The following is a 16187-nucleotide window of genomic DNA, read 5'->3' as shown; positions in this document are numbered from 1 at the left end:
TGTGAAATGCCTTTGATTTATTTAAGACATAATTAAATACATTTCAAATATATTTGAAATTATAACACGATAATAAATCATATTGAAGTAAAAATTTAATTTAAGACTATATGTGATAAAAAAAAAAAAAACCAATATCTATATGTATATATATTTAAAATTTTATATTTTTAATAAAATTAATATATATTAAACATAAATAAATATAAATTTGTATTTATTTTTATTATATAAAATAATATTCATATTATATAACTTACTATGATATAATTTTTAAAATATTTAAATATATAGTCAAATTTAATTTAAAATACACATTTAATTTATATTTTAACATTACAAATAATATTAGTCATATTATTAATATTAATATGATTAAATAGTTTAATTAAAATAAAAAATTATAAGTTATAATTTTTAAAATATGATTAAAGTGTATAATTGAATTTTCGGAAAAAGAAAAAAATAAATTATGTGAGACGAACGAAAATAGTAATAGCCTACAAATTAAGTGAAATGAAATGAGTATTATTTTTTAATTTATTACAAAATCTAAAGGCGTATTACAAATTACTCTCTCTGTCCCAATATAATAGTTCTGTTTACCATTTTTGTCCGTCTCTAAACAATAGGGTTATTTCTATGAATAATCATATCACTGTAAAACTATCCTTATTTTTTCATTATTATTACACAATTATCACTACTTTTTACACTAATACATTTACAATGATAAAAAAGTCTTTTACATGTACTATTTAACTATTATCAATATAATATCAATAGTTTAGGGGGCGGAAGGAGTATTTGATTTTTATTTTTTATTTTTTATTTGATTTGATTTGATTTAAAATGGGGGGAGTATTATAATTAAACCAATCATCAATTTACGAGACATGACGGCGTCAAATAGTACTGTAACCGACGGTAACGGCAGGCAGCCACACAGAATAAAGGGCAAGACTGACGCAATCGCCAATCACGGCTGCAGCATCTATTTTGGGAGAAGATCCTTGGACTTGCAGTCCCGCAAGAAATTTAGAGTGGATGAGGAACAGAGATCCCTGGAGCTTGTGTATAAAGGGAGGAATGTTGGTCAAGGGGTAGGCATATTTGAATGTGAACATAGGGCAGTGAATTACGGCACTAGTTATTTGTCAGACTAGCGTAGACCCCACCATAAAGATTAAGACACAAATTTGCCAGCTGCTTACAATTTATATTCTCACATTCATGTTTCTATTTCAGAATTTTTTAGTAATTTAAAAAATATTAGTAGTATTTTTCTCGCTTCATATAATTTTTTTTTTTTTTTACTTTTGATTTATCTCATATAATTTGCATTTTTTTTCGTTAATATAATTATACACATTAATAAAATTTTAAAATTTATAATTTTAATTAAACTATTTATTTATTTTAATCTTAATTTATAATTATTTTTTCTTAAAATATTTTTTAATTATTTATTAATCATATAATGGCTAAAATTTCTGTGTATCAACTAAAGTGGACAAATTAGCTGATATGAAAAAAAGAGTAATTTAATTTTTATAGATAAATAGAGTACATATATATTTATATATACATATTTTTATGGTTGTGATGAATAGTTAGTTCACTTTGTATCTTTTATATTAGTCACGACAAATTGTATTGATAACATAAAAATCAATATTTTATATTAAATTATTTTATTTTGTGAGTGTATAAAGTATAATTTCTCCTTAATCTATTTGTGTGTTTAAATAGTTGAACCTGAATTTTGATAATAATAATAAAAAGATATTAATTGTTATTTTTTGTCGTTTATAGTGAATATAGTTTTTTTCAAAAAAAATATATATATATTTTTTAAGGAAAATTAAAAAATAAAGTAAATATATTTTAAACTACAATCCAATAAAAAAAAAGTGATATAACTAAAGAATATTATGATAAAAAGATAAAAAATAAAGTGAGTATTGTAAAGAATCAATTAAATAATTGATAAATAGTGATTTGGTAAGTAGAAAAAATAATAAAAATTTTATTATTATTTATTAAAGTATAAGTAATAAAATCATATTTGAATAAAAATTGTTAATATGAATAAATTTTGTATAAATTTAACCAATAACATAAAAAAAAAAAAGTAATATAATTATGATAGACAAAAGAATATTAAAACTTCGTATGTAATAGATAACATATGTTAAAATTTGAAGGAAAATTATAAAATCGTATTATTACAAAAATATATAAACTAGTGGATTCGAGACTAAATTAAAATAAAATAATAAAAAAAATATTATATTTATATAAAAATGATATTGAATATAAAATTTGTTTGGGTGGAAAAACGAAGACGCTTGTATAATAAGGAATTATTAAAGAAGAAGAACGATATCGTCTTAATTGTAAATTTGTAGTTTAATTGGAGTCGAGGGGTTCACGTGCCCCTTGCACTATAGTTTCGGCTAATGTAATGATGTCACTCCATGTTAAATTAGCATTTCTTTTATTATCCTATACTTTTTTTCGTATCATTACAATAGTTTTATTTATCATTTTTGTCCGTCTTAAAATAATAATTTTATTTTTATGAATAATTATATATCATTATAAAACTATTCATACTTCTTCATTTTTATTACACAATTGCTATTACTTTTTACACTAATATACTCACAAAGACAAAAAGTCATTTATATGTATTTTTTTATCAACTACAAATATAATATTAATATTCTTTATTATGTGTTCAACCCAATTAAAACTATAATTTTGAAACGAAAAGAGTAATATTTTTTTTTTTTTTGTCTGATTTACTGTAATATAATAATTTAAATAAAATATAAATAATAAATATATTATTAAAAATAATTAGTATATTATAATATTTATTATAAATTATGATTAAAATAATTGAATAATATAATTAAAATTTTAAAAATAATAAATAAAACGGGACTAAGAGAGTAATAAATTATTAAAATAATTTAAGACAAAATAATTAGTTGCTGGATACGTGCTGGGGAATGACTAGACGCCGTCCCTACCGGCTACAATTGGTGTCTCGTGACACCCAGAAAGGCCACCCTTCATTAATTAATATTAATAATAAATAATTGCATAATAATATTTAAATTTTAATTAATTCTCTCATCATTCACCCTGCAACACAGCCACTCCGGAGTCCACTTACTACTACTGTCCGGATCGCCGAGACCATTCCTAAGATGAACGGTGCAGATTAATTCAGGACTCAAACTCCCGGCCCCGCCGTTGTTCAATGCCACACCCCAGCAATTGTACCTCCAAGTACGCTTCCGCACCGTACCTGCATATAATATATAGATTCGCACACACACACTCAATCACTCGCAGATAACTCTCTCTTTCTCTCTCTACAATTTTCTCTCTCTCTAAATTCTGAGATGAAGAAACTGATGAGGAAGCTCTCAAAAGTGACTGATTCGTCGCAATACTGTCTGCTACGGTCGGATTCTGTTGGTGCGGCGCCGCGGCGGTCGGAATCATTCCGGAAGAGATGCGGCGCCGCCGCCGGCGGAGTGCCATGGGGACATTTTCCGGTGTATGTAGGGGAGGAGATGGAGAGATTTGTGGTGAGCGCGGAGCTGCTGAACCACCCGATCTTCGTGAAGCTTCTGAACAAATCTGCGCAGGAATACGGTTACGAACAGAAAGGTGTTCTCAGGATTCCCTGCCACGTCATCATTTTTGAGCGCGTGCTGGAGACGCTCCGCCTCGACGGCGACCTGCAGGAACTGATTGATTCGATCTCCGACGACTTGTGACATCACGTTTCTGTAGGAAGTTTCCGGATGATTGCGACGCTGCGCCGCCGCGGACGGCGGCCACGTCGTAATTTCGGTCTCTTTCTTTTTTGTTTTTCTATTTTTGTGATGTTGTAAATAGTTTGTTATGAACGAATTAAAGTTATGTTTTATGCCTCTATTTTTTTTATATATATTTATTGAAAAATATTATTATTGATAAATACAATAGTACTAACAAAAGTTTTTTTAACTCTTTTATGTAATTAATTTTTAAATTTCTAAAATAGTTTTTTTTAATGTTCATACTAAAAAATATATATAAAGCAATATTTTATACTATAATATTTTAAAATTTAACTATAAATAAATAATAACAACATTTATAAAATTATTTGTATGACAGAACCATATGTGAATTTTCATATATTTATTTATTTTTAGTTTATTTATAACAAATTGTTTTTTTAATGTATTTTTTCTTTACACGTCATCGTCTTTATCTAATTAACTGTGGTCTAATTTAGAGTTTTTTTTTTATTATTTGATTTTAAATTAAAATTAAAATTAATATTTATTACTTTCTCGTACACAAATTAATGTCCTATTTTTCTATTTTGAACGTCCAACAACTATTATTCTATTTTCTTTTTTAAATACCAATTTTATATTTTTACCATTTATTCATTTATTATTTTTCATATATACAATACAATTAAGGGCAAATTTGTCAATTCATAACAAAAAGACAATTATCTAAAAAATCGTACAAATATACTTTAAAACAATAAAAATTGGACGGAGAGAGTATTTAATAGAGATGTACATTTTTTAAAAAATATTATATCAAATTATTAATTAAATAAAAATTTAAATTAATACCCTTATACACATATTATTTTTATACTTCCTCTTTCTCAAAACTATAATTTTTATTGTATTGAGCACGAGATTTAAGGAATATTGATATTATATTAGTAATTGGAAAAAGTATAAGTAAAATATTTTTTTGCCCTTGTTAGTGAATTAGTGTAAAAAATAGTGACAATTGTGTAATAAAAATGAAAAAATAGGGTTAGTTTATGGTGATATAGTTATTTATGAAAATAAAACTATTATTTTGAAACAGATAAAAATATAAACAAAATTATTGTATCGAGGTGGAGGAAGTATTATTTATCTAATTTTCTATACTTTATATATAAATTTATTCATTCAAATCACTTCGCATAATAAAGACTATCTTTAAATCTTCACCAATACGGTGAGATATCATTATTATTTATATAATTTTGGTGTTATCCAATTTCAGAATATGGTGATGCTAACTTGACTAAACTTTCAAAGATGCTCTTGTTAGCTGGTCTCCTTATTAAGCTATTTTATTTTACTTATAAGAAACTTATAATTTGTATTTTTTTAAAAATTATTTTGAAATAATTAAATACTCAAAATGAAATAATAGTAACACCCACAAATAAAACCGTAGTTAAAATATATTTCATCTGTCCGTCTCTAAGATCATATTTATCTTTTGTGTCATTATATTTAATATTAAAAATATTTTTATATTTGTATAATGTTTATACAAATATCAATTTATTAGTATTATAAACACTAATGAAATTATTTATATAATTCTTTTTTAAAATTTCTATTACGTTTTGATATTATAATAGTCGTGTGGAAGAATTTATAAATTGATGATTTCAAAATATATGTTGCATTTTATTGTAATTTGCAAGAAATTTAATTCAAAATATTGTCATGTTTTTAAATCTCACAGTAGAATCGGTGTGTTTTGTACACATATTTAAAAAAATAAAAAATAAAAATATATATTCTCTCCGTCCCATAACAAAGTATCTATTTTTTCATTTTAGTCTGTTTTATAACAAAATATTCATTTAGTTTTTTTAGTAACTATACTATCTACTTAATATTACAAATATCCTTACAATTTAAAATATATTACACAAATGTCATTACCTTTATATCATACGTACTGATAAGGTTATTTTAGTCATTTCTACTTTATTTCTACTATATCATAATATAATACTAATATTTTTAAAATTACGTGTAAAAAACTAATGAATATTTAGTTTTGGAACGAATGAAGTATATTATATTTCAAACTATCACAGTCAACGTCAAGATTGTCCACCAATTTTACTTGCACAAGGACAGAGGCAAAGTATTATATAAATATTCCGTATATTTATATATATATTTTATTGGGCTTTACAAATATTAGGCCCAAAAAGAATGTTTCATCTAAAGTGACAAATGTATTTCTGAATTGGGCCTGTTGGGCTAAACTAACTGGACCCGACCCAACAACGTAAGCCCGAATTGTTTTTTTTTTTTTTTTTTTTAACTAGAAATAAAATAGATCCGAATAAACCAGATATTGGCTCATTACTTGACCCATTTAACTGAAGTTCGACGCAATTATTCACAGTAATGGATCAAGTCTAATAAAAAATCTTAATATATATAAATAAAGTAGCATTGAAAAAAATAATATATATATTTATTTTCTATTCGAATCTGGTGAAATAGAAATTGGATATAACGTAATCGGGCCGGGTTCAAATCCAAATCAACCATTGGATCGGGTCTTATGTCTTGTTAATTGTCCATATTTAATCCATTATTCTTATTTTTTTAAAGATCTTTCTAGTGTGATATTTATACATAATGCCCATACCATTATATATATATTTTATAATAATTTAAATAATTATATTGAGAAGTTCGATTCAAATAAAATAAAATAAAATAAATAGATTAGCATTGAATGCATGTGTTGAAAGTAAATTGACTTTGAAAATTATACACATTTATTGAAATTGGTGTGTGTTAGGTTAGTTTATAAATAAATAGAATTCAATGTCTTGATAATAATTGAAGACTATGGGGAAAAAATACATTTATGTTCGTTTTGCATTTTTTAATATATACAACAATCATAATATTCAATATATTTTTTATAAAATATAATATTAAAATATTATTTAAATCAAAATTTTAATAATAAAAATTAAACAAACTCCACATGAAGTCTCCTTATGTATTAAATTTATGTGTTACTATCTATATTTGTTATTGCTGTAATAATGTAAAAATAAATTGGTGAAATATAATTTTTTAAAAAATATTTATATATAAATTCAAGTTAGTAAAAATATATATTTTCTCAAATCTAGCAATTTATTTTAAATTAATTGTAAATTATAACAAACAAACTTTGTCATGAGAATAATTATGATATATATATATTGTCTTGTAAAATAGGTCTTAATGGTCTAGCAGTGTGGAGCTGAATTTGTGACGGTGAAATCATGAGAAAATAATATTTATATAAAATCATTTCACTTAAAAGCCTAATCTTAAATCATTTTAATTAATGTTAATAATATTACTTTATTGGTTCAAATATATAAGATTTTTCATATAAAGAATTTTCAACTTATGCGAGCATTCATATTTATTTATTATGTAATTCAGCAAATTTCTTATGTAAACCCAAGTAATATAATTAGTTCAAAAGATATCAATTTATAAGCATTTATATTTTAATATTTTATATAAGTCAACATATTATTCGGATAAATCAATTTTGTACAATATATATATATATGAATAAAATTCATATATTTTATGGATTATATTTAAAATAAGTTGTGCTGATTTTTTTAGTGTTACAATTTTTTTAAATTTTAGACTCATTTAGACATAGATGTTTGAAGATTTTCGGAATTTTGAAATTTAGAAATAGTAAAAAATTAGTATTTTAGTATGATATTTTATGATAAAAATATATTTAATGTGATCACATTTAAATCAAACTCAAATTCCAAAGAACACAAACATTTATATACTAGAATATGGACTATATTTAAATATAATTAAATGTATAATATCCCTCGATTTTATTTTTTTTCACAAATCATAATAAGTACCATTAAAATTTTTAAGGTGATTTCACTTTTTCTTTTTTTTTTTTCTGGTCATAAAATATTGAATCAAAGTAAAATTTAAACAAAAGCTCAAGTTGAAATGTTAAAAAGAGAAAAACGTTATTTTATTAATAGCAATAATAATCACTATTATTTATATAGTAGCTGCATTATTATTATTATTATTATTATTATATACTAGTTGCAATAATTTTATTATCAATATGGATATATGTTACAAAAAATAATAATAAGAATTGAATTTATTTCATCTGGAATTTAAAGTGTTAGGTTGTGACAATAATAATTGAATTAAATTCAAGTTAGGTAAATAATGAATATGATGAGTAAATGCGATAAAAATTAATAATCCTTATAAATAATTTAGGTGGACACTCTTTTCAATCATTTATTTATTGGCCAGCCAACTCTTTTCTTTTTCCTCTTTTTCGCATTTATTGTTTATTTTAATGCATCAAGAAATGACTACATCTCTTCTAATTACTATTTTTTTAAGGTTCTCCTTCGCTCTATCTAAAATAAGAAAAATACAAATATATGTATATTAATATAAAAATAAATATGTACATATATTTTATTCATTCATAAAAATACAATAAATCAACACAAAATATAATTTTTTATATTACTGACACAATTATTTATAAATAAAATAAAAAATATACACCCAAAAAATACAAATTGAACACACCCAATATGTGTGATTCTTTGTAAAAATACATGACCTTTATTATATTTTTTTCTTGATTACTTTTGGGACATTTTTATAAATATATATTCCCTTCGTCCAATTTCTATTGTCCTAAAGTATATTTGCACAATTTTTTTAGGTAATTGTCTTTTTGTTATAAATTGACAAATTTACCCTTAATTGTATAGTAGATATTAAAAGTAATAAATGAATAGAGGATAAAAATGTAAAATTTGTATTTAAAAGAGAAAATAGAACATTATTTCTTGGACGTCCCAAATAAAAAAGTATGACATTAGTTCGCAGACGGAGGGAGTATATATTTATTTTTTCTTGAGATGGTTAAAGACTTATGTAAAAAAAAAAGGTGTAATTTTTTTTATTAAAAAAAAAAAGCAAAAATTTTAGATCTTCAAAATAATAGCAAAACAAATTAAATATTTATTTTATAAAATATTACATTTAAATAAAAAAAAAATCACCAAAGTAAACGGTTACATATACTACTACTAATATATAATAATGCCCATAAATATATTTGTAACCAGGCAATAATATGGACATTTTAAAAAATTACTGGCGTTTTTTTTTTTTTTTTTTTTTCAATAAAAATATTTTGTTTCTGTAAAAAATTGAAAAAGCAAACAACTATCCTCCTCAAACAATCCATATTTATTCACGTATATATTTCAACTTATTTTAAAAATCATAAAAAAATTATAATAAAATGATAGTAAAAAATATCTTATAGTAAATAGTACTTTAATTATTATTATTTTTTTTAAAAAAATGTTATCTTTTTGAAATATTACATTCACTTTTTATTTTTACCGCATCAAGAGTATATCTAAATGTGTAAATACACATATTTATGATTTATCATCTCTCATCATAATAAGTTCCAATATACAAGGGCAATTTGGTAATTTTATAATATTTGACCATAATATTTTTTCATAAACAAAAAAAAAAAAAAAAAAAAAAACTCGCCAAATTAGGTAACCATATTTGACACGCCATTCATAATTTTTTTTTTTGTGGCTTTTCAGGAAATCAAAATTAGTTGAACAGAATTAACGTACAAAATAATAATAATAATAATAATAATTAAAATTAAAAACGTGGAGGAACCAAATGACGACTTTTTCCTAACAGCCGAGGAAACGTCACAATAACATTAATTAATGACTGAAAATAATGGTTTCCAAATATTATATATTTTAATTAATAAGTATTGATTAATTTATTAATTTCTCATTATACGAAATACTTTATTATAATTTAACCCAACAAAAAATATGTATATAAATATATATATATATAACAAAGTACTATATAATAATAATAATAATAATAATAATAATAATGTTGAAATAAATATACGTGCTGTTTAAATATTTATTGGGATATCACTACATAAGAATATTTTATTTATTCTCTATGATTATTTATTTATATATTTTATTTGTTTACAATGCAGTTATTGCAATTCATATAAAGTAAATAAGCATTCGCCATTCAATAATTAGCCTGTGAATCAAATAAAATCCATTGAACAATATAATATACATATTAATGTCATATAAATATCATACTATGTGTCCCAATTTAAAGTAGTATTTCGAATTTTTGTAACATATATTTTATTTTTATTTTTTTTTATATAAATTAATTGTATGTGTAATTATATGTCTATAATTTATATAAAATTTAAATGATATTTTTGTATTTTTACTATAATCGAAAACAAATGAAAATAATAAAAATTATAATTTTAGTTGCAACCGAAAAAAATGTATAATTTTACAATATATAAAAATAGTTCATACGAATATGTGTTACTGTTGATTTTAGTATAAATTTTTTTTTTTCTAAACAAAATATGCATATAAAATAGATGCTAAGTAATACACCCTCCGTCCCAAATACCATGTTCACATGTCATTTTCCTTTTTTGGAAAATGATTACACACTTTAATCTAATTTTAAATTTTTTAATTTTAATTAAACTAATTAGTTATCTTAATCTTAATTTATAATTATTTATATTATAGGATAATTATTTTCACTAATACATTCTTAATTATCTACTAATTACACCCCTCCTAAAATATCGTGTCTGCAGTGTAGCAGATACACGGTATCTGAGACGGAGGGAGTAATAAATATCATGGGTTGGGTTGATAATTTATATTTTGTTTGCGTATATATGCTAACTAATTTTATTATTATTATTATTATTATTATTATTATTATTATTATTATTATGTCTAAAAATTTTCCCGCTAGCTTTATATAGAACTTCATTAAAATTTAAGACTTAGGCTTTTTATGCATTTATATACATTAAAGTTTAATTAAATTGATAATATTTTGTGAAATGTCATAAATTACCATTATTATTATTTAATTACATTTAAATGATGTAGGCTGAAAGAATTCAAATTATTGTAAAATTCATAGGTAGTATGGGGTTGGATTGTAATTTTATTTTATCTTATACTATTATATATATATATGAAAAAAACATTGTTATCTTGTAATGGATAATCCAGTGATGCAAAGATATAACTGTGACTGTAATATTATATGTTCAAATGTTATATATGTGTTTTTAAGAGAAATAGGTAGATTTTCCCATAATATCACCGTGTAAGAATACCATTTATTAAATGAAATAATTTTGATAATTTTTTTGTAATATTGAATTATAAAATTGATATAATAAATTATATAATTGTCAATCCTTAGTATGAAATTTATTAGATACAATATTATAAATACCATAGTGATACAAGTACGCCATTATTTCATACACATTGATTAGGCATTAACGAATCGATAATTTAGCTAATCATAAAAATAAAATAGAAATATCAAATGAATCTATAATTCTTTTTGTATTTTACAAATTTTGAATTTTATTTTTAACATGGAGTAGTAAATATGTTTAATGTCTTAAAGAAAAAAAAATATTAAAAATTTTAATTTACACAGTAAAAAAATACGGAAAAGAATTTTTATAAAAATATTTTTAAATAAATATTTAAATTAAATAAATATTTTAAAAGACTTAATTGAATAATAAAAATAAATAAATACACAAACAACTCAATAACTTGTGGGTTTGTAATTTTTTTTTTTTTTTTTGTTTTTTTTTTTTGTCTCTGCAATTTAATAGCCACAATAAATTAGAATGCAACAAAATTACTGCCTTACATATCTTAGCATATTCCAATGAATTTGCATTAAATTCAATTGCGTACGTAACTAAACAAAAATAAAATAAATTAAATTAAATCAAATTAAAATCTGTAACTGAAGTAGTTGTGAATACACATATATTATTGAAAGAAATAAATATTTCACATTTATTGTTTGTTAGGTGTTAAATGAACCACTTGACTCGTTATTTTCAATCTTATTTTCTGTAATTATTAAATAATATATATTTCTTATAAAAAAATTCATAATAAAATTGGATACTATTGATTAATAAAATTCTATTTAATTTTGTAGGTAAGTCAATTAATCTATGTCAAATATTTTTTATTTTAATATAAAATATAAAATATCATATAAAAATACTATTAAAATATAAAACGGAAGCACAGGACATTTTTGCCCTTATATCTAACCGTTACTAGATTGAAAAATAATTTATTCACATACTAAATCACATTCAATACAAAAATAAATATAAAAATATTGCCGATACGAGTTTCATGTCCCATTTAAATTTAATTTAATTATGTTTATTATTTCGGTGTTACAAATGTTATTTTATTTTACTATAAAATTCAACGTATATATTTATTTATTTAAAACGGCAAAAAACAAAATATTATATACCAAATCTCTTTGAACTTTAATTCCTATATTTCACCAATCTTTACAAAAAAAACTGAAAAATAAATCGAATTTCAGTCAAACAGACAAATTCAGATCAATCCTCGGCCGCTTCGCCGCGGCGGCGGCCGCCGGCAACGGCACGCGGCAGCCGCAGCGTGGACACGTCGGATTCCCCGGCGAGACGAGCACGTACATCAGGCAGCCGGAGCAAGCGGCGGCGGCAAACGACGCCTCCGGCGACCGCTCCTCCCGATCGGCGTCGGCGCCGGCGGCGTCCCTTACCGACGACGATGAAGTTGACGACGACGACACCGATCGCTTCCTTGCGGCGGCGCTCGCCTTCTCCGCCCTCTCCAGCGCCGATTTCACTTTATCCAGAGTGCAGACACTCTGGTACGACGGCGACGGCGACGGCGACGCCGGCAGGAGCTTCAATTCCAGGCCGGAATCGAGGTCGAGAAGGTCAAGCGTCTGCTTCCCCTGCTTTGGCGTGGACCACAGGTCCCGATAATTCTGACCGTCCGATGCAGATTTCGGCATCGATGAACTACTCCTCTGTAGATAAATTTTTCCCGACTGCAAAATTCCAAAAACTAATTTTTAAAAATAATAATAAAAAAAATCAAATCAGGCCAAATTCGCAATCGAAGGACGAAAGAATCAAGTAGAAGACGATCGGACCTTCAAGTCCAGGCGCTTTTCCCATCCAGACGGAACTTGCAGGTCCAGGCCTTCAAGCTCCTTGCCGTCAACACCGCCGAGGAAGTCCCTCGTAATAGGAGCCGTCGATATCCCAGCCGGAGAATCTCCGCCGTCGATCGCTCTCATCAGAGAACTGCTAACTTCGGTAGCCATAATAATAATAAAAATAAAACACAACTGAGGAAACGTAGAAGGCAATCTTATATATATACAAAAGCGTGTGTATTTAATAACACGACTTTAAAGCAGCGATTTTGAAGAATTAAATGTAATCATGATGATTCCTAATGGATAATTTTTTTACCAGGGGGTGGGTCGGGGTAAGCCCCCCCGGGGGTGGGGTCTGGGGAGGCCTGGAGGGGGTGTAATAAATGCAGTAGGGGGGGTGTTTGTTTCCCATTAATAGATGGATGACATTAATTAATGCCGGTAATGACTGCTTTTTAAATTTTTGAAAATTTGTGCTTTGGATGCATTAATTGTCATTTATTGCCTCTATTAATTTCCACCCGCCTTCAGTTGACGCCGTTAGGCCATGTTTGGCTCACCACTCTTTTTTTTTATTATTCAGATTTTGGGTGGAGTGATTTTTTGGAAATTTTTATTTATTTATATGCGTGTACCATTAATACTAAAACATGAATGGGAGTAGTTGGTGTCATAATTATTATTGAATTGTAGTCACTAATAATAAGAATAATTTTAGGTGTGTGTGTGTGTTTTTTTTTAGAATTTTGTTTTCTTTATTTTTAAAATAAAAAATGATTTATTGTAATGTTTTATATGAAATAGTATATATTTGCAAAAATTCATTTACATAGTAAAAAGTTAATAGTAATAATAATAATAATAATAATAATAATAATAATAATAATAACAAAAATGAATAGAAAAAATAAATATTTTATTAATATTTTATACAAATTGTGAGATTACAAATGCATATATTTAATTTTGATTAATATATAATGATAATTTTAAATATTTTGTTTTTCTTTTACTAATAAAGATATCGTAGATTTATACATTCTATATATATATATATAAAAACCAATTCTATATAATTTGAATTTTTTGCTATAAAAATGGAATTACAATTAGTTTTGTTTTTATAATTACCTTTTTTAAAAAATTAAAAAATATATTATAGTATGTAATTATTATTCATCTTATTAAAATCTTTTCTTAAAAAATAATTATGGTAATTTTTCTATGTAGATATTTTTACCAAATATTGGAGAATATAGTTATAACTCTACTTTAAATATGGGAAGTTATTTAATTAAAATTAATAGTTTCTATATAAAATTCAATATTTATTAATTATTGAGAATATGTATCGATTTATCTATATATATTTGTTAAGTTTGAAAGTTTAGAAATGTATATTTATGTACGTATGTATTAAATTAATATGTGTATTTGTCTATATATATATGATTTTGACAATATTAATGACAAGGAAAATAAATAAATCTGGGATTCAAAATTTAAACATAGGTATTTACATCTAAGTTAATTTTTTTATTTTGTTTATCTGTGTTTGATTTTGGTTTTTGATTGAAAAGATGTAATAATTAAGGCTCAAAACAATTAAATAAATTTACAATGGAATTATAATCGACTATATTTTAATTATTTCCCCCCTTGTTAATAGTATTTGCTATAATTTTTTATTGCCACTTTTTTTTTCGATAATATTTTAAACGATATAATTTTAATATTTTATTTGACTATTTTAGCTCTACATCTTGTTTGTAATGAATTTATAAATTATACTTAACAGGGTTTTTTTTTTTTTTTAAAAAAAAAACTTGTATATTAATAATGAAAATTTTCAAAAGTATTATTTAATTAATAGGGTTTCTTTGGTTTGGGCTCATAATCAAAATAAATACTCATTTCGTCTCATACATAGCTAGATATATATTTGTTTTTTGCACGTAATTTTAGAAATATTAGTATTATATTGAGATGTAGTAAGAATAAAGTAGAAATGACTAAAATAACCTTATTAATATGGTATGATATAAATGTAATAACATTTGTGTAATATATTGTAAGTTGTAAGGGTATTTGTAATGTTAGGTAGATAGTGCCGTTACTAAAAAAGAAAATGAATACTTTGTTATGAAACAGACTAAAATAAAAAAATAGATACTTTGTTATGAGACGGAGGGAGTATTATTATTTAATTTGCATGATTCTCTATAAGTATGACATTATTTATTTTATAAAATATTCAATTAAACTATCTAAATCAATTTAAATTAAAAATTAAAGTTCAAAATAAACAAACCTCTAAGACATCTCAATACTCAATATGAAGATAATAGCAAAATATATGAGACCTATTAAGTATTATTGTATTATTGAAATTGAAAACTAAATTTGACTTTGAATTTAAAAATAAAAATAAATCTTTCTTGGAGGTGCAATTGAAGGTAACATGGATTAATTGCATTTAATATTAGATGGATTTTAATGAATTCCTAAACATGATGAGTCATGGGCCTTATAATATTATGCCTATCAAAAGCTGATTTTAAAATTTAATTTGTATAATAACACTTTAATGTGATATTTTATAGAAATAATAATAATAACAATTTTTTTTTCTTAAAAGTTATATGTATTTTATTTATTTATTCTTTTTGTTGTTGCTAATTGAACAAAGTCAAAGCAAACACAACCATAAATCTTTTACAAGAAAATGATACATTGAATAGTAATAAAATACTATACAAAATTTTGAATTGAAATAGTTGTTTAATATGATATAAATATATATTGACGTGATATTTTGAATGTAAAATTAAATTTTAGTGAAATAAAATAAATAAGAATTGAATGTTTGATTTGATGTTTTTGCCAAAATCAATACAAGATATGTGTAATTGTTTATTTCGATTCAAATTAAATTAAAAACATAAAATTATGGTAATTAGTAAACCTCACATTAAAATTTTTGTTGACTAAATGATGGAAATATGGGTCCTAAAATTGCCTTTAATTTATTACCATAAATAAATGTAGCTTCAATTTGACCAAATATAAAATAAAATAAAATAATAACAGTACAAATTGACATTTAACTTATTCTTAAATATTAATTTATCAATATATATGTCTAACAGTTTACGTAGAGACATAAATGCCAAATTATTAGGCATATTA

General features: G+C 23.9%; 3 protein-coding genes across 3 annotated transcripts in view; 1 reads left to right on the top strand and 2 right to left on the bottom strand.

The window, feature by feature from the left end:
- Nucleotides 1–16187, bottom strand: part of LOC127253313 (elongation factor 2) — an 83697-nt gene that overhangs the window by 12135 nt on the left and 55375 nt on the right. The gene's annotated exons all lie outside the window — the stretch shown is intronic.
- LOC127253323 (auxin-responsive protein SAUR71-like) lies at nt 3017–3977 on the top strand. Its single transcript, XM_051277863.1, has one exon. The coding sequence runs from the start codon at nt 3420–3422 to the stop codon at nt 3798–3800; it is 381 nt and encodes a 126-aa protein (XP_051133820.1). The 5' UTR covers nt 3017–3419; the 3' UTR covers nt 3801–3977.
- Nucleotides 12315–13207, bottom strand: LOC127253321 (protein CURLY FLAG LEAF 1-like). The gene is made up of 2 exons (XM_051277861.1): nt 12990–13207; nt 12315–12884 (listed from the first exon to the last, which is right to left on the bottom strand). Exons 1-2 carry the CDS (start codon nt 13161–13163, stop codon nt 12384–12386), a joined length of 675 nt encoding a protein of 224 aa, XP_051133818.1. The 5' UTR covers nt 13164–13207; the 3' UTR covers nt 12315–12383.

Source organism: Andrographis paniculata, unplaced genomic scaffold, assembly GCF_009805555.1.
Source record: "Andrographis paniculata isolate CXL003 unplaced genomic scaffold, ASM980555v1 Contig50END, whole genome shotgun sequence".
Taxonomy (NCBI): domain Eukaryota; kingdom Viridiplantae; phylum Streptophyta; class Magnoliopsida; order Lamiales; family Acanthaceae; genus Andrographis; species Andrographis paniculata.
This window is presented reverse-complemented; position numbering and strand designations above follow the sequence as displayed.